Here is a 21,600-nt window from a genome sequence, read left to right on the forward strand (position 1 = left end):
TCTTCCACTAAATTGCAGGAATTTGTTTGTTATCTGGTTTGCTAATTAGTGTCAATGCACTATCAATGGTGTAAATGTACGCATTAAGGCTCTTAACTTATTTTAGCTGAATGCCCAGATGAAAAAAGGGGGAAATGCAACAGCTGGAAACGATGCCAGCTCATACAAAACTCACGAATGGGATGCCAGGATATTATGAGCCGTTTTCAGTGATTTATGCAGTTGGTATGGGGATCCGAATGGCTGCCAAGTGAGTTCTTACATCAGGAAAGACCATCGTTCCAGTACAGAATGTGAAAAGTGAGTAGTGGATGCATTCATGCGTACAGGTAGAAGCTATTAAAGGGACAGTTCACCCAAAAGTGGTAATGTACTCACACTTAAGTGGTTCAAACTTTTATCAGTTTCTTTCTCAATAATTACAATTGTGCTGTAAAACTACACCATAATTGAAATAGTTAATTTACAGTGCAAAAAAACAACCAAAATTGCCAGCAATACTGTAAATTTTACAGGACTGTTTTAGTATACACTATTTATCTTTTACTTGTTTACTTTTTTAATTATAGTAGTTGCAGTATTTCCTTTTAAATGGTAAGATTACCGTAACAATTAATAATAATATATTAATTATAACAACAATACAGACTTGTTATTTAGTACACTATGCACTATACAGTAATTTATTTATTTCTTACCCAGTAAATTAACCACATGCACAAATCTCTCACCTTTCCATTTCCTCAATTATACAAACACTAATTTGACTATTTCAAACACTCAGTTGAAAACTAATTTGAGCTCATCTGAAATACTAAAAAATATTATAATATAGCAAATCTCAGTCCATACTGACTAACTAAATAATTCCACAGCAAATGAAATAGTGAAATTTGTTTTAAAAAATTAAATGCTAAAATGCTATTTTCAGTTTTTCGATAAAAGAGAAAAAGTTATCCATGACAAAAAATAAAATTGTGACTTTAAGCATTAAAATAATTGACTTAAAGAGAATAAAATAACTTGACTGTTTTAGTCAGAGACTAAACAATTCAAGTTCACGTAAACAGCACAAAAATGATTCATTAGATGTATTAATTTTAGGTTAAGTAGTAGCAAACCATTTATATGAACTGAATTTAAGCAAATAGATGAAATGTAGTAATATTTGGCTTAATTTGTTTGTTTAAATTCAGCCTATATAAATAGTTTGCAACAACTTACACTGTAAAAGAAAAAAAAATCAGTAATTTTACGGTTTATTTCTGGGAGGTGCTGGAAAAAAAAGGTAAAATAACAGCCGTTAAATTAGAGAAATATACTGTAAAATAATGCATATTAAATTACAGAAATTTCCTTAAATTTAAATTTCTGGTAAATTTCTATAATTTAATATCCATTATTTTACTGTAAATTTCTGTAATTTAATGGCTGCTATTTTCATTTTTTTCCGGCACCCCAGCTGCCAGAAATAAACCATAAAATTACAATTTATTTTTACAGTGTAACTTAGAAATTTTAGCAAATCCAATGGACCATTTTTTGTCAGTGAGTGTACAAGCGCAGCTTTTCTGACTCATTTGTTTATAGCTTAGCATTAGCACAGGTGATCACTAAACCATACATTCATTTAGAGCAGGTGCTCTTGATTTAAACGAGTGCAAACACAACACAAACGACACAGAGATCTGCAGATAATCCTCAGCGAGTAGCCTTACAGATCGTCTTGCAATGACGATGCGGTGATGATGGGGTTTTACAGTGTTAGGAAACTGAACCCGACCAATCAGGGAGTGTTTTACAGCATGAGTGCGCTTGGATTGGACTAATCACTCTGACTGGCAGTTCCTGCGTTTACACCATCCAATAGAAATGCTAATCAGGACACCAGGATCTAATTTCTTCTCATTTATTCTGCTACTACGAAACAATTACAGTCTGATCTCAGCTGTCAATCTCACCACCGCTATATAGCACTGCATATAAATATTACTGTCTTGGAAACAGCCTTGAGCAGATATTTCCAGTCACATGCTCAGATCATATCAAGCTGAACAGAGAACGATTTGGAAATGTTTTATTTAAGCTATACATTTACTGCACCTCAAATCAAGAACATAAGCAAGCACTGTCAAATATCCAGGATTTATTTTTAGACCTGAAAGACACTGAATAAAATATTTATATTCTGATTTTCTAATACTATTATGCTCTTATAAGCTCTTTTATATTGTCTATTTTATTTTTTATTATTTTCTATTTTCTTTTAAAACCTTATTTTCTTTAACCCCAACTATTAAATTGTTTCTCTATCATATATACAATTTACATATATACACATATGAATATATGTTAAATAGTCTTCTTTTGTATTATGTATTATATAAAAAACTACTTTTCAGATTTTTTAAAACTATTCTGCTCTTTATATAATATTCTTGTCTGTGTTATTTTGAATAAGTACTTCTATAACAACTTTTTCTTTAACACTTATAATCACTGTCTTTCTCTCTCTCACTCACACACACACACACACACACACACTTATAAAATAAGAGTTTCTGAAGGTTTTAAGTCAAATTAGGACCATGAAGAATGAAATTTCAGACATCTACAGTCAGAATTATTAAACCCCCTGAATTACTTGCCCGCCTGTTTATTTTTTTCCTAAATTTCTGTTTAACAGAGAGACTTTTTCAAAACATTTCTAAAAATAATAGCTTTACTAACTCGTTTCTAATAATCATTATGACAGTAAATAATATACGACTAGATATTTTTCAAGACACTTCTATACAGCTTAAAGTGACATTTACAGGCTTAACTAGGTTAATTATGTTAACTAGGCAGGTTAGGGTAATTAGGCAAGTTATTGTATAACGATGGTTTGTTCTGTAGACTATTGAAAAAATATATAGCTTAAAGGGGCTAATAATTTTGACCTAAAAATGGTTTTAAAAATGCTTTTATTCAAGCCGAAATAAACTCTTTCCAGCAGAAAAAATATTATAGGAAATACTGTCAGAATTTCCTTGCTCTGTTAAACATCATTTAGGAAATATTAAAAGAAGAAAAACATTCAAAGAGGGATTTCAACTGTATAGGGCTAAACTGTAGGATTTTTTAATGGCCCAGTAAAAAAGAATTTACTTGCCCCATCAAAAAGCAAATTCTAATTAGTTATTTTTAGTCACATTTGTTAAATTATGTGTCAAAACAAGCAGACCCTAGTTGTACACATAGTTTTTTTTCAACATAACTTCACAAAAAAGTTTAGACTGCACAAAAAATAGACTGTTATAATATTAATCATGAATATAGTTTGGCTAAAAGTTTTATAAGTATATGCAGAGGTATGCTGAAGAACTTTTAGTTTGCCGGTAACCTGGATTAAGTGCTTCCGGTGAACTGCGTGCAGTTACTAAATTGGCACATTTAAGCTCTGTTTTCTTTAAAAATCAGTGACCTCCACTGCCGGAATGATTTACAACATAAAGCGGACCTTAGAGTGTACAAGAAGCCCTGCATTAAACTACATTTTTTCCCTGTCATGTCTTCAAAATATGAACAATTATTTTACCTCAGTACATTCAATGGAGCTTCTGTGCTAGCCTGCTAATCCTGACGGGCGCATGTGTGTAAACGGCTTTTTATCAGGTTTTATGCTTAAGCAATTAAATGAATGCTTAAGTCTATTTAACTGATTATATATTAATTACATTACAACATCAACGCTGTAAACCGTATAAAATGGAAAAAAAAAAAGTCATATTAACCGTTCACCGGAAGTTTATCAGTATGGGAAGAAGCATAGCTCTGCATATACCCTATTGAGATCTATTGTTGGATCGATTGAGTATCTTTACATAAACAAAAGAAAATTAAGACTCGATTAAAATGATTTAAGACCTACAAGACAATGTTTTAGTAAATTTAAGACTTTTATGCCTACCTGATTTTGAAATTTAAGACATTTAATGCTTTTAAGATCACCCTGAAATTAAAATCCATTAAATAGGCTTGTAAGGTATTATATTACATTTATCAAAAAAAAAATGTGCCTGTGTTTCTTGATAGTTTTTCTTGTAAGTGAATAATAGTGATGGCATTTCTTTCAAATTTAAAATAAACATATATAAAAACAAAAAGGTGCCATGTTTTAGCCATTACTAAGCTCATTTTAGCCAACAAAATACCAACAATTTACCCTGAAGAGTTATAAAAATAAACATTTGGTAGAATAATGCTGATTTTCAATCACAACAAATTCATTATTCTCACCAAAACTCAAAAAGAAAGACACAATGACTGTATTTTTAATTGAAATTCATATGAAATAATTAATTAATATAATTAATAATGTATCTATATTATCACATCAGACCACTTCTAAGCATATCACTCATGCACAAAAAATACATATGCTCTATATATTCAGCATTACATATGGGAACCAAATAATACGCAAATGCTGCCTGGGTACATTTGTGTAATGGTGGAAAATAGCATGAAATCTCCAGGGCTGTGTGTGTGCGTGTGTGTGGTAGCCCAGATGGCCCTACACTCAGTTTCCGCTGTCAGTCTCATGATGGATCCACTAGATAGCGTGAAAGCCAAAAGACGTGAGCGAGTCGGAGCCAGGATTCAGGACTAAACTATTAGGTTTCACGTTTACTTCAGCTCCCAGATTTCCAGAGAACTTGTGGAGCGGGAAGAATTCATGATGTTCATATTCTGGCGTCATTACCCCAGGGTGTCCAGTGCTTACGTGCCAAACAGACACAATTATTTTTAGCTGATTCAACTGCCTGATGAGTTTTGACTCTCCTCTCTGCATTTCTACATGTCATGATAAGCATGTTTCCCAGAGATGGTTTGCGGCTGAAAGGGCATCCGCTGCGTAAAAACGTGCTGGATAAGTTGGCGGTTCATTCCGTTGTGGCAACCCCGGATTAATAAAAGGACTAAGCCAGTAGGTCTTCTGCAGTATTTGTGATGATTGGGATGCAGTTCAACAGATGATTCATTAAAAAAAAAAATCGACCTTCTGCCACTTTTCCAAATGATCAACTACAAGTCAAGTTATTATTTGTTGTTATTACAACTGGGATCAACAATAAGACTTTTGAAGGTAGTGTACTTATCATCATTCAATACATTGTATTAGTCAAAATTATGTATTTTTTCTTTCATGCTAATAATCATTATAATATCAAGTAGGGTTGTAACGGTATGAATTTTTTACGGTATGATAATCGTCTAAAACAATACCACGGTTTGACGGTTTCGCGGTATACGGTATGTTACAAATGTTACAAAATAATAGAACAGTGAAGCAAATTTGACTTTTTCCAAATAATATACTTTCAGTTACTATAAACAACACCACTTACAATGAACAAATAAAAAAATAAGAAAATAATAAATAATGTGTCAAAGTCCAAATAAAGTCCAAATAAACATGGTGCAAATCCTCAGTAAAAAAAAATAGATATAAATATTTACTATACTATAGTTACATAACGAAACTAGATTCAATATAGAACATCCTTAGGGTTTATGTGCCAGCATGGATATGGTTGTCTGTTGATATGGATTTGGATATGGTCGTCTGCAATGCAGACAAACAGCTGCACCTTCATTTGCGTCTTTTGAAAACAGCAAGAGCAGCAGTTCGTCTTTGCTGTGTCACTGTTTTGTCATGTTTCTGTGCTGCTGTGCATGCAAAAGTACTTAGTATGAGAATTATTTCATGCAAAACTTTTTTTTTGCGTTTTATTTAGCCGCGCATAAATGTATGCCTTTCTCTCATTCTGTGTTGTTCAAAAAGCTCGTTTTTGGTCCACAAACAAAAGTGAAACCTATGCTTATTGGTTTTGATATAGCGAGTTTGAACCAATCTGGGCATGGAGGAGGGACAATGCATCAATGTATCATGTCTGGTTTGTCCGGAGACACAGTGACGAGCGTTTCTTTGTCAAATCAGCGTTGTCAAATTTTGATGACGTAACCGCACTGATTCCGGAGCCACCGGAGCCGCGAATGTTATGTGATACGGCACTGGAAAGCTGAAATTCTCTTCTTTATGCCAATCTTTGAATTGTATGAATCGGATCAGCGGTTAAAACCGTTGATATGCAATTGTTCATGGTATGATAATCGTGCACGTTCAAATCGTGGTAGACCGTCATACCGATATATTGTTACAACCCTAATATCAAGTAAATTTCATGTTTCATGAAAATATTTTGAATATTTCCTCAAAACCCATTTTTCGATTAATAATGTGCATTACTTCATTGGTTAAAGGGGATTTTCTCTCTATACACTCTCATGTCCAGATATTCAATAGTTAAATAATCGTCAATTATTGTTCAATCCTAACAACCATACAACAATGGAAAGCTTATTTCTTCAGCTCTCTGATTATGTATAACTCTCAACTTCAAAACAAATTGAGCAATTCTTTTGTGGTCCAGCATCAGAAATACAGTATTCCCCAGCACTAGTTGTAGATCATTATGCATGTGTCCATGCTGTTCCCCCTTTGATCGTCCACTGCTATCCTCTGGCAGTGCAGAAGAAAGAAAGACCATTGTAAAGACAGAGCAGAGTCTATAAATAGAGGATGTGGAAACGCCTCCTGTATGCTGGTGTGTGACTGCTGGAGTGTGTCAGCGCCACTTTCTCTTTCCTTCTATCATTCCATCCCCCTTCCCCACCCTGCTATTTCTCTGTCCGTATATCTGTGCTTCCCGCTTCCCACTCACTGCTGTCGCCATCATGTCATTCTCTCTCTTTCCCTCTCGCTCTCTTTCTCTCTCTCTCTCCAGGTGTCTGTTGCATAGTGATCAGATCGGCCCTGCTTTTCCTCTTCACCAGCTGTTTGTGCTTCTTGTCTCATGTTCTCTCTGCTTTGTTCTCAGAGAGACATTTAGAGTTCAACTTTAACATGATATCTTTTACACTACACTAAACACCTGTGAGAAAAAACCGTCACCACATCAATATTCAAACAAACACAACATATAGTAACAACTAGATATTGCCAACATAAATTAAATGAATAAAATAAATATGTAATAGTAATAATAATAATAATAATAAACAAACATTTGAAACATAATAATAATGAACTTATAAAACATAATAATAATAATATTAATAATAATAAGCAATATGAACATAAGAAACAATACAAAAAACCAAATTTTATTATTATTAACATTATTATTATTATTATTATTATTATTAAATGCATAACATAACACTAATAAACATTTATAATAATAATAATAAAGAACATATGAAGCAATTGAAAAATAAACATAAATAATAACAATAATAATAATAATAAACATTTGAAACAATAATAATAAACATGAAACATAATAATAATTATTATTATTATTAACATTATTATTATTATTATTATTTGGGTGTTGTTATTTTATTATTATTATTATTATTATAATTATTATTATTATTATTAAACATGTGAAACAACAACAATAATTAAACATTTGAAACACATATATATATATATATATATATATATATATATATATATATATATATATATATATATATATATATATAATCATTTGAAACAATAATAGTTATAATTTTTTTTTGTTATTATTATTATCATTATTATTGTGTTTCAAATATTTAATATCATTATCATAATATTTTAATTGTTTATTAATAATAAATAATAATAAACATTTGAAACATATCAATCATAATAATGATAATAATGATAAAAAATATTATTATGTTTTAAATGTTTATTGTTTATTATTATTATTATTATTATTATGCTTTAAGTGTTTAATAATAATAATATTAATAATAATAAACATTTGAAACAGAATAATAATATATTATTATCATTATTATTATGTGTTTCTTATTATTTTTATTATTATTACTATTATTATTTCTATTATTAATAATATTATAATTATTATTCTTAAAGGTGTTTACCAATAATAATAATAATAATAATATTTATTATTAATATTATTATTATTAAAATTATTATTGTTGTTGTTGTTTTAAATGTTTATTATTATTATTGTTATTCTCATTGTTATTATTTTTATCATTTCAAATGATTATTATTATTATTATTACTATTTATAAATTTATTTAAAAATTATTTTTCTGATCATCATAGAATGATTTCTGAAGGCTAAAGTAATAACAAGAATAAATTACATTTTAAACTGTATTAGATACATATTTTAAATAAAATAGCAAAATATTTATTTAAAATTGTTCATTTCTTTATTGTGCTGCTTTACTGCTTTTATCTCCTTCACAAGAATGCTACATTTGTTTATATCACCATATATTACCAACATTAATAATTTTATGCATAATAATATAATATAATATAATATAATATAATATAATATAATATAATATAATATAATATAATATAATATACATTTTAAATAAAGAATTTATATTATTTTAAAGATGTGCTCCTTTGCCTGATTAACAGTTTTGCCTATTTGCCCAGCAAATATCCTGTTAGCAACAGTAACTAAGGGGGCAGAGCATTGCATTATGAATTTCCACATCACAGAGATACACCCTAATTCTAACAACATCATTTGTCCATGAAAGTGATCAGCAAAGCAGTTTATCACTTCAACCAGCCCTCCATATAACAGCCCGTCATATCACAATGTCTCCTGTGTCACTCAAAAAATTACGCTTTTTGCATAAATACTATAATTTAAACCAATTTGCTCGATTCCAAGAGCTGCACTCAACCGTTATTGCTGCATTTCTATTTTGCTGAGATCTCTAGTAATTTAAGCCACACGCTCATAAAACATCTGCCCTCACTGCGCTTGAAATTACACGCCAGATGACATATTTGCCATCATTTTGTCACATGTAGCTGGAGCTGACAGTAGGTCAGTGCTGTTTGTAATGTTCTGTAACATCAATATAAATCACAGACACTCTGTAGTGTCCACCGATCTACTGAGGCTCAATTAATTCAGCCCTGTCTTCATGAGCAGCAGGGGCCTAAAACTTGCCCAGTTGAATTTGGACAGTGTTTTGTGAAAAAGAATGTGCCAATGTGTGTCAACTGATGTTTCCGTATACATCCAAGATCATCATGTTTCAGCTGCTGAATGACTATACAGACTGGATGGTTATTAAATATTCAGCTTTCCCATGAAAGGAATAGATAATTACAAATAATAACCATATTTCTGTATTTATTACACATTTTATGGTTTTATTTTATTTCAAAAATGAACTCGGGCTCATTGAAGATATGTGCTTCAGTCTACATCTTTGAGAAACTGCAAAACATGCATTTGAATATACGTTTGACTGCAGTTTCTAGGTCAAATGAACACTAGGGGGCAGTATGACAATTTTGTTCCTTTTTTCTTTAATGACATATATTGATATGTTATCGACGAATAAAAAAAAAATGTTCCATATTAAATGCATACTACAAAAAAACTTTAATCTCTATGATTTATAATTAAATACATTTGGTATGTTTTGGTCGATTGTTCACTAGATGATTTGAATTGCAAGTTCCACCTTCTTCTGAACATGTACAAGAAAGATGTCTACTTAAAATGTACAACAAAGCAGTCCCTAAGTGATGTGTTTCAGATTTGCAAAAATGTAGACAGCCCCCTCTAGTGCAGTGGTTCTCAACTGGTTTGGCCATGGGCCCCACGTTTTTACATGGTCATCAAGCCGCGACCCAAATTTTTAGTAACTATAATATAATTTTAGGTATTATAATTAATTTGTATTTGTTAACATACACAACTAGCGACAGACAAATTATAAGAAAATTACCAAGACTTACAAACAAAAAATATTTTACTGCTGTCATTTAACAAAATTTATCAAATTATAGAAATATACAAAGTAAAAAGGACAAATACTGTAAACAGTGGTTAGGGTAAGGAAAAGTTAAGTTACCATTAACTAAACTGAACTGTTTATAAAACATTAACACTGATCCGGTCGAACTGAACAGAAACCAGCAAATTAAAGTAAATTTATTAAAATAATCATAACCATTTTTTTTAATAATCACCAGTTACTTGCTCTTCTGCTTTTGTGTGGGCTTTCTTGGCCTTTGCTAAATGGTGAGCACAGTAAGATGAGCGGAGTGCCTGTACTTGTTTTGAACATGAAGATGTTAGGCACTTTTGTGATGCCCTCAGTTTTTGGAGTCGTCTTTGAAAATAGTCCACAGGTTTGTCCTTGCAACTGGGATGTTTGGTTTCTAAATGTCGTTTTAATTTAGAAGGTTTAGTGCTCTCTTGGTTTGAGGTTTTAAGCCTTTTTTGTCATCAATATATGTAATTCCACACTTTACATATTCGGAGTCGCACATGTGCTGAAATTTCGAACAGTTACAGTTTCAAACCGTACAGTTGTGGCACGCCATTTCAAAATAAAAGTCCGATAAAAGCAAAATAAGTTAAAAACTAAACTTCTGTTGTTTTTTTAATCACACACTCCGAGACACACTGAAAATGTTCCCACGACACACTTTTGGGTCGCGTCCCACCAGTTGAGAAACACTGCTCTGGTGGATTTGTCATGTGAAATGTACACCCAAACATACCATATGTAACATATTTAAAATTCGCAAAAAATACAGACAGCGCCCTCTAGTGGTTTTGTCTTCTGAAAAGTACACCCAAACATACCATAAGTGACATATTTCAAATTCGAAAAAAAAAAAAAAAACAGACAGCACCCTCTTGTGGATTTGTCATTTATAACATACACCCAAACGTACCAAAAGTGACATTTCAAATTCACAAAAAATATAGACAGCACGCGAAATAAAGAGTCAGGGGGGAAGGTGCACGCGAACTGAAGAGCGAAGAGCGGGTATGAAGAAGGTTGCATGTTGGGTTTGGCGCACATGGGGACTGTACCAAAAAAGCTGAGGAGCAATGCTGAAGGCGTTGGGGGGGGGGGGTGTAGTTTTCCGGGAGACAGAAGAATACGGAAGAAGGGCGGGAGATGGGTCTGAAATACGGGAGACTCCCGGGAAAGGTATGGCCCAAAGTATCGTTTAACAGCTTTGCAAAGATAAAGACAGCACCCTCTAATGGATTTGTCATTTGAACTCCAGTGGAGTTGTCATCTGAAATGTACAATAAACTCTAAATTTCTAAGTTTCGTATTCCAGATTTGCAAAAACCTAGACAGCGCTAGTATAATTGTCATTTAAAATGTACCATAAGTATCGTATTTCAGATTTGCAAAAAACTAGAGCAAGAGTCCTCCAGTGGAATGTTCATCTGAAATGTACAACAAAACGTACCCTAAGCATCGTATTTTAGATTCGCACAAATATAGACAGTGCCCTCTAGTGGATTCATCATGTAAAACATGCAACAAAACATACCTTGAAGCCACAACATTTTATGGTTCGCAAAAATGTAAGCTGAGGCACAATTTCTATTTCTATTTCTAATTTTTTTTTTTTTGAATCCAGTATATGCAAACACAAGATAAATTCAAAACTTTCCAAAAACCTTACCAACCCAAACTTTTTGAACTAAGCGAGGGTCCACATTTATGCTGGTTTGGTCTGGACTGAAACAGATAATGGTGTATATTTAGTCATTACGTGCTTGGCATTTATAGGGCTGGGCAATAAATCAATAATGATAATTATCACAATACAAAGTTCCCTCAAATAATAACATTCAATTTAAATGTAATTATATTTAAATGCAATTATAATGTAAAAATAAGTTGATATAATGTGAATCCTTAAGCAAACGGCTCTGCTGATTTATGCTACACATACACACACAGATATGTATTAATGGAAAATAATTACACAAGCAGTAACTAATAACTAAAGTTTGACGAAGCAATGACATTTGCACTTGTACATAGTTTATGGCTACAGATGTTTCATGTGTTATCATATTCAGGGAAAACTAGTTTATATACGCTTTTAATTTTTAAAGTTTTATAAATATAATGGTTATAATAAATACCATTAATCATTGATAATATCATTATAAATACCGTTTATATCATTTTAATTAAATGATATACTGAGCAACTCCTTTATTCTGATATTCCGAATTAAATCCAGCTCTTTAAGCTTCCACTCTATTCAATAAATAAATAAATAAAAGAAAACTTTTTTTTTTCTGATTAGCTAATGCACACTCACAACATCATCATTATTATTGCTGTATATAGACTCGAGAGCTGTCATGGAAACAATTGTGCGATTTCAAGACACCTATTTAGAGAAATCTGCCAGGTAGTGGTATCCCAAAAATAAATGCTTACAGCAGCCTTTAACAGCCTGTTTTTCCTTTTTTTAACAATGAAAAGACAGTTTACATAAAATATAAATCACCATCTCTATTGGTTTTCTTTTTATCACGCTCCATCAAGATAATAGCTCAATAAATGTAAATCACATCATAACTATCATAAATATATCCGTTTTGTGTGACAGACTGGAAAAGTCATTATTTCGCTGTTGCTCTCGAAATCAAATACTGTCGCACTGATGTCAAATACGGCACCAAGTGATGACATTTACTCTCTGACTGCACATGAACTAATAGTGTTTACCCTGGTTTCCACCAAACGATGACATTTTTCTAGTCAATAAAGACTCTAGTGGAAGTTTATGCAACACTGAGACACACACACACACACACACACACACACACACAAAATATGATCTATTTTAGATCTAATTTAAAAATGCACATCATTTACACAACAGTTATGATATTATTAAATATAAGGATATAAGTATATTAAATTATCATTAAATATCCGCTTGTTAAGTGGTGACGTGTTTGTGATGTATGTAATACTGTTTCCGGGTCCAAGCCGCCACCCATTTGAGTGGAGAAATTATTCGTTTATGATCACGTTTTTTCCTATCACACATTAAAGTTAATTTTATATAAAGTCATAGTGTACACAATAATCTCTGGGCTTGCTGCATAACAAATACCAAAAATGTAACAATTTATAAAAAAATAATCACTTTCTGGCCATCGGATATTAGGCATGGACATATATACTGCGATCGTGATTTTCGAAAGCCTTAAATCGCTTTGTAAACGTTTATTATTACCATTTCATGAGTCTCCCTATTCAGTTGAATAAAGCATTTGGACTCGGAAGCCGCTTCGCGTGATGTCACACTTAACAAGCGGATAGGGATATAAGGATAAAATTGCATACCCTTATTTTGGGTGTACTGTTGCTTTAAGATTTCATGCATGTGTGTGTGTTTGATTTTTAAAGCTCTTATGCTAATTAATGCTGCATTTATTTAATTAAAATTACAGAAAAAAGTAATATTGTGAAATATTATTATTATAAAAAATGGATTTGACTCTCAATTGTAATACAATGGTCCCTCGCTAAAACATGGTTCACCTTTCAGTTTCAGTTCTGCAGATTTATTATTAGTGCAATTTGAGAATTTTTTAACAGCGCATCGTGTTCAGCGTTCTGATTAGCACATTGTGTTCTGCATCCTTATTGGCTGTAGACCATTGTCAATCAATCTCCTTCATGTCTCCTGTACAGTACAGAATGCATTCAGCTTGCCAAATCTTCAACCAATAGAAGTGTGAATTTTAACAAGGATGCAAAAACTGTAACGGCAGTTGCACACCGGATGTGCCACAACACGCAGCAACATGCATTTTAAAATTGTAAACATAGGTTTATTTCAAGGTATGCACACCAGCGCCGCAAGTCGGCAGCTGTCTCCAGTGCCCAGCTACGACTCAGGACACTGTTCATATATCTGCCGCACCACAGAGCGCCATCTGAATAATTTCATTTTAAATAACATGCGAATGAGCACGTTCGGCGAGTGTTACTTTTAACTGTCACGTGAGCGGCGCATCAGGTGTGCAACCCCCTTAAAGATGGAGTTTGCTTTAGTTTTGTGGATCAGTGACTGCAGGAAAAAGAACATTACGCTGGATGCCAACATTATGCGCTCAAAAGCTAAAAAGCTTTATGAACCTTTTTGCGATGAATGTTTGCGCCTGACAACAGGTTTTGATCTTTGGTTTCATTCTATAATTCATGATTATTTTTCTATAAAGGTTTGAACTTTGAGAGTTCAAACAAGAGGGGAAAGTGTGAAAATGTTAATGCCTGTCTGAAAAAAAAAGTGTATAAAGTGTGTAGTGAGGGGTTGTACAGCCTTAAAACATCCATGAGCGTAAATAACAAAGCCGGCTACTTCACAGATTTGAACTATCGCAGGTTATTTTTAGAATGTGACTCCCGCGAATAACGGGGGATATGCTTAAATTTAGCATAATTACAGTAGTTTAACCCTTGCCCTGTTACAGGAATATTTGGTTTAATAACAGATCCTGGTTTAGACAATAATACTAAAAGCATGATTTCTTTTTCAACATTAATTGCTAGACGTCTTATACTATTCAAATGGAAGGACAAATTTCCTCCAACTTTTAATCATTGGATTAGGGACCTTATGTACCATCTTACAATGGAGAAGATTCGGTAGTCCAGCAAAGGTTGCAGTCAAAAATTTCATCTTATTTGGCAGCCAGTGTTGACATATATAAAACAAATGGATCCAAACTTAATTTTTTCAGTTTGACAATTGTTTATGTGTTTCTCACATTTTTTCCCCTCAATTTTATTTGACTACATTTTAATTTCTATCTAAATTATTTTATTTCTTTATTTTACATTTGCTAAGCCTATTGTGATTCGTTGTGTGCGTATATATGTACAATAGATGAGTTAACATATAATGGAACTTTTGTCTATTTGTATTGTATGTATGTATACATTGCGACAGAATGTAAAACAGATTAAAAATAGGCATAACATATTGTTTATAAATGGTGCTGTGGGGTGGGGGGGCTCTGTTGGAGCAAAGATCATTTGTTTCTGTTTCTCAAATACTTTTGAAATTGATGTTTTATTGACCAAAATGTTAATAAAAAGATTTGAAAAAAAAAATAATTACAGTAGTTTTTATCGTCGCGTGATCCGTCAAAACACAACAATTCTGAATTGCTGCTTAAAAATTGATTTCTTATTACTAACATCAATATTTAAAACAGTCATGCTGCTTATTAGTGGTTCTAGCACATTAAGTACAATTAATTAAAATACAAAATGTTTGCGCCATTATAAGTGGCTGTATAGTCACTTCAGATCAGAATAGAAGCATTATAAAGCATTAAGAAATAAGTACTGACTTAAACCACAAGTATGGGTTAAGCTGTCAAATATGTGTTGATAACCAACACCATATAACAATATCTGCCTGAGCCATTTTTTAAAAGCTTTTATTTTCCAAAAATGTTCTCAAATTGACTGATGAAGGAGTTTTCTGTACTGAACATAGTTGCACAGCGTACTGTAATCTGTTATTCTCTCTCTGAACTGTTCTTCAACCCTTCAGAAATTGCTCTTGGCTACTGACTAGGGGCATTTTGCCTTTTAATGGCTTTGTTAGAGCTCAGACCCCTGAGAGCAGATCCCCGAAAATCACTTTAGAGCCCCTTGTACGCTGATCTTCTTTCTGTGACCATGAGCCTTCAGCGTTCCCTCCTTTCGTTCCCCTATTACGGATGGACGATTTCTTACAGTTTGCGATTTACCAATAAAAATTCTCCCTACAATAAGAATTAGATTCAGTTTTCTCACGATAACGATAAAAGCTCCACTCTGGATTCTGCCAGTATTTGAAAGTGGTTTGGAAAAGGCTGTATATAATGTGATGAAACAGCAGTATTGCATGTATATAGCTGGGGTTCCATTATCCCGTGTGAATGCGCTAAATGAAGTATACTTCATACCTGGTTAACGGTATGTTTCCTTAATATATACCGCAAATAACTGTAAATTTACTTTCCCAGAATTCCCTGTATGGAACATCACTTTTTTTACATTTTGTTGACATTACTATGGATCTTTTTAGTTGTTTCCTCATCAGTTATGTACATTAGAGATTTATGTTACATCTAATGTTGATAAACAATGTTTATTTCATGACTTTATATTTATGCGTGTTACCATACTGGTGTTTAGTAGCTGTGTGAATGACACTGAGCACCTTATATATTAATACACATATATTTTCTGCTTGTGGGAAATTTGAATGTGATAAGCATTGGTTCATTATGTAACTTCCTCATCACCTCCTGCATATGGGTGTGCTTACGTGTCTCGCTGTGTAACAAAAGATTTGTAGATGTTGGGCATTCAAAATACAGACATATTACCTCTATAAATTGATGAAATACGGTAGTTTACCGTGAAAATGAGAAATTACTTTTACGGATTGTACCGTGTTTTTATCGGTAAAGTACTGGCAACCACAGCTGGCGTTTTTTTACCGTAAATTTTACGGATTTATTTTGTACAGTCTATTGCATAAGAAACCAGTAATGGAAATATCAAATTTAAAAAAAAAATAAATCGCTTAAGCCGCCTTTCCACTGCACACGACAGACACGACTGTCGGTATATGCCCCCTTGTGGTAGTCGCAAATAAATTCAGTTTTGTCGTACAACATTGGAGAGAAGCTGTTCTCGCAGTGTCCGAAATAAAGTAGTGCAAAAGCAGGAGAGTTTATTCTCTGTGAGTTCACCATAGTTGAGTGAATGAATACTAGAAACTCATAGACAGCTAAAAAAATATTGAAGGGAATGTGGAGACAACATAAAAAGCACTGAAATACATCACTTCAGGTCAGCCAGCCGTATACCATCTAGTTGCAGGAGTTCAAATATTTCAACAGATCCGCAGCTCAATTCAAATCCGAGTTTTCCACATACGAGATGATCGGAACTCCACGCAACTCCCAGACTACTCTATATTGAAAATGAATGACTTCAGGTCTGTCATTTGTCGTTTGTTGGGTACAGCGGAAAGGAGGCTTTAAAGTCATCGCTGACCGGAAGTTGCTGAGATGTTTATTTCAGGTTGTTGATGTGCTTTCGCTGAAACTGAATATTGAGTAGAGGCCGGGGGTTTCTTCTGAATGGCAGGTTATATAAAATATACACATTACTTGACAAAAGTCTTGTCGTCAATCCCAGTTGTAAGAGCAAAAAAAAATAACTTGACTTCTAGTTAATCATTTAGAAAAGTGGCAGAAGGTCGATTTTTCTGATGAATTATCTGTTGAACTTCATCCCAATCATCACAAATACCGCAGAGGACCTATTGGAACCCGCATGGAGCCAAAATTCTCACAGAAATCAGTCAAGTTGAGTGAAGGAAAAATCATGGTTTGGGGTTACATTCAGTACAGGGTGTGCAAGAGATCTGCAGAGTGTATGGCAACATCAACAGCCTGAGGTATCAATATATTTGTGCTGCCCATTACATTACAAACCACACAAGAGGGCAAATTCTTCAGCAGGATAGCACTCCCTCTCATACTTCAGCCTCCACATTAAAGATCCTGAAAGCAAAGAAGGTCAAGATACTCCAGGATTGGCCAGCCCATTCACCAGACATGAACATAATTGAGAATGTCTGGGGTACGATGAAGGAGGAGGCATTGAAGATGAATCAAGATAATCTTGATGAACTCTGGGAGTCCTGCAAGAACGCTTTCTTTGCTATTCCAGATAACTTTTTAAGTTATTTAAGTCATTGCAGAGATGTATTGATGCAGTTGGCCAAGCTCATAGTGTAGACGATTGTTTTATAGTCGTGCATGTGTATCCTCCAGTCACCGATGCATCAGGCAATATGGACAGACACAGCAGCAACTGCACACTATCCTCAAAAACATCATGCAGTGTGAACTCAGCCTAAGTCTATATCACCCAACCCTACTGTCCATCTCCTAATCAACACTTGCAGGATTTCAAACACCAGCAGCCATTTGCACCTTTGAGCGCTAGATCCTGCAATGCTCTGAAACAATCTCAGGCTCACAGGCTCAGCGTCGCCCTCTCGCTCTCCCACACACAAAGCTCCGAACATTGGCTCGGTCTCTGCACCGCATCCTACACGCATGCACACATTCGCATGGGCCCGGAGGACTCTCTTCTGAGCAGTTCCAGGTTGTGTGTCCTGGGTTTGTGCCAGATGGAGGCCGAGACCGAGCGTAGGATTCATTAGCTTGTTCCAGAGCTTTTTGTTTAACACGTCTCTTTCTCTCCTCCAGATATCTAACTCGAGTTGAAATAAATCACCAGTTGGACTGCAATGTTCTCTCACTTTTGCTGTTATTATGTCACACGTTTGCTTTCTGATGGTGAGCGTTCAGACTGGAATAGTTCTCTCGGGGGAATTGAAGCATCAAAACAATGCGTTTAATACAGATTTATGTCTAAGCAAACAATAAATGACCATCATGCTTTTTCACCCTTCTTTTACAGAAGACAGACTAAAAGGCCATTCAGTTTAACAGTAGTTTCTATATATAACAGCACACAAAGGCCTCTTCACCCTTCACCCTTGTGTACTACTCCGCCCACATACACTCAGCAACAAGCAGAGGACGGTCTACAGTTTGACACATACTACTGCTGTTAGACAACATAAAGTACTTTTGAGGCTTTTTTTTAGTCGAGGATTTAGTTGTTTATATTGCAACTATGCTGTTTATTTGTTAGAATAGTGCCTATTTTAAAGTAACTACAATTTCTAAGACAGACGGTTGACGTTTTCTAACCACAAAATGGCGACAGAACCGCATAATAAGCCCTTACGCTTAAAAGATCATAACAGTCTGATTTCTAACTACAGCTGATCAAATCATTATTAATCTGGTGGGCATACCTGCCAACACTCCCGTTATTCCCAGAAGTCTCCCTTATTTCATACCAATCTCCCACAACCATCTCGTTTTGTTATTTCTCCCAGAAAACTCCCATAATTTCAGTCTGGTAGTGATTGCGTTGCTTTTTGGGGTTAATTATTGTGATCTCCTGATTGCAACAGAGAAATACTGTAGACTGTAACACTGTAAGAAGATATCTCTGTAGATGGATGGCATTTTATGTCACGTTCAGCCTTATGATTTTAAAGTGTGAGCAAAATCAGCTGTTTTGTCATGACTTTAGAGATTACCCTATAGAGAATCATTCAAATACTAGCTCTAAAGTGGCGTTGGTGAATTAGTAATGGCTTCTGCTGTTTTGAATGAATGGCAGAAGAAAGTAGTTCCTAATAAAAAAGGGTTTTTAGACTCTCCATGTTTGATTTTATTATTTATATACACGATTGTGCCGTCAAACTGTTGCAGTGCGATATGGCTGTATATCAGCACTGGTGGGACGCTAAAGGCACGCCTCCCACCAGAGCTGATGTACAGCCATATCGCACTGCTTCTCGTGTAATATTGCTCATATATATATATATATACGCATGCCACGATTACATGCACACAAGAGAGAGCGACAATAGTAAAAACAAACGCTGAATCAAACTTTTTAAAATCCTGAATCAATATTGGAGTTACTTTTGCATGCTGGAAAAAGGATGACACCATGGCTGAAGTATTTCTTATAGACAGGTAATGTTATGTTTTAAACAATTTTTGTCATGCAAAGCTTATGTAGATTTAGTTGTAGTATGATTGGGTTATATGCACAGAAGTGTTGTTCAGCCACTAAAATCTTATGACGAAAGCTTCATATGATTTTTTTCAAATTTCCTAAGGGACCTTTTACAGCATCAATAATGTAGATTTTTATTTAGATAACAACAAAACATCAATAAATAGCGCTATTCTGCCTATCCTGCTTTACTGAGCTGAAGCTGGTTTTATATTCACATCGGTTCATTTTTAAACAATGTCAACCTGTGACGCGCTCCCTATATTATTTACCATGCTACTTTGAATATTCAGTCTGAATTAGCATGCAAGCATGGCTGATTAATAAGTGTAATTACTGCACCCCACCGGCCTAGCACTAAGCACACAGTGGTGGCTTTAGGACAAAGTGCATGAGAGAGTGAGACCAGCGATCCTTGCATGCATAAAATATTGCACATTATGACAAGTTTTGCTTGCTACACAAATGAAAATGTGCTACATATAATACAGTTTTTCGTTCTGAACTGTAGTGTTATAAAGTACTATAAAGTTTTCTAACTGGCAATGACATGATCCAGTGGGTTGACTACCGTCATCTTCAAGGTTGGTGTTCATGATATCAGGAGGTGTGGCTTTGGACAGAGGGAAAGGGACTGTTTTTAAAGCTATTATGCTAATAAATAGCATTTTGGCAAATCACCTACTGCACTTTTAACTTCCATTTAATTAATAATAATAAACAAGAATAATGCTCTTATGTCAATTCGTAATATTAGAAATATAATAAAACAGGTCTTAATGTATAATTGAAAGCAAAATAAACTCTCTGACTGGTGTTTACTGGCATAACAGCGAGACAAATTGTCAATCACATTATACTGACCAATAGCAAACCACAACCATCTAAGCATCAAATCAACTCCAAACAGACAAAATCAAGCCTTGAATTTTCTTTTGCTCCAAAACCTTTTCACTTGAATATACATTGCAATAAAAATCCCATTTCACGCTGACTTCTATTTAGCAAGTATGCATTAAAGCAGGGGTGTCTAAACTCAGTCCTGGAGGGCTGGTGTCCTGCTGACTGTAGCTCCAATTTGCATCAACACACCTGCCAGGAAGTTTTTAGTATATCTTGTAAGAGCTTGATTAGCTGTTTGAGATGTGTTTGATTGGGGTAGGAGCTAAACTCTCCAGGACACGGGCCCTCCAGGACTTAGTTTGGATATCCCTGCATCAAAGTATTACATACCGTATACAACATAAAGCTCTGAATGAACACAGTGATCTGCTTACCTCAGTGAGGTGAGGGTTGGGGTTGAATCCGCATTGGTTGCACACCATGGAGCGGCACTGTGTGCATTTATTGCAGTTTGGCTGGCCGTCTGTGGTGCCCGTCAAATCTGCAGTCTTGCACACGGGACAGAGCTTGCTGCTGGGCATGGGTGCAATCTGGGGTAGAGAATAGGGGGATGTGGGAGCGCTGCTTCCGGGAGAGACTGGCCCGCCTTTGCTGCCGCCCACATCCACCTGAAGGTTCTTCCGTGCGGCTTGACTCTGACTGGGACCCTGAGGTTGTGTTGGGGCTCCAGGGCCGGGTCCCGCACCGGGTGGACCTCCAGGTTTGGGTCCCATGCTAGGGTCTGTCTGATTCGGTTTGCCTTGGATACTGTGGGAAGGGAGAAAAAGACATTGGGATCTAGCATGTGGCGCACTTCATTGGTAAGACTGTATTCATTTGAATGAACCAGTGGGAGGGATGAATGTGTGAATTGCATTTGTACATCTCTCTACTAAGAGACATAGCTACATAATGAATGTTGCTTTACAGTAGCAAATCTACCCAATACAACTCTCACTGGACTGTGTTAACCAGTTTTTGGATGCTTGTGCGTGTGTGTGTGTGTGTGTGTGTGTGTGTGTTCCTTAATCACCAAAGCGGTAAACAGAAAATTTATATTCAAAGTCTCAATGAAAACAATTAGTTGACAAAGCCCCACAACAAATCATTAATAGCCAAAGG

The 21,600-nt window shown here is 34.5% G+C and overlaps 1 protein-coding gene across 2 annotated transcripts in view; it reads right to left on the reverse strand.

Moving 5' to 3' along the window:
* Positions 1 to 21,600, reverse strand: part of bsnb (bassoon (presynaptic cytomatrix protein) b) — a 187,288-nt gene that overhangs the window by 125,365 nt on the left and 40,323 nt on the right. For both annotated transcript variants that reach the window (XM_073917005.1, XM_005155903.6), the window contains exon 2: positions 20,874 to 21,246. In XM_073917005.1, the coding sequence (XP_073773106.1) occupies positions 20,874 to 21,246 (373 nt within the window). The remainder of the gene's footprint in view (positions 1 to 20,873; positions 21,247 to 21,600) is intronic.

This window comes from Danio rerio, chromosome 11, assembly GCF_049306965.1.
Source record: "Danio rerio strain Tuebingen ecotype United States chromosome 11, GRCz12tu, whole genome shotgun sequence".
Classification (NCBI taxonomy): domain Eukaryota; kingdom Metazoa; phylum Chordata; class Actinopteri; order Cypriniformes; family Danionidae; genus Danio; species Danio rerio.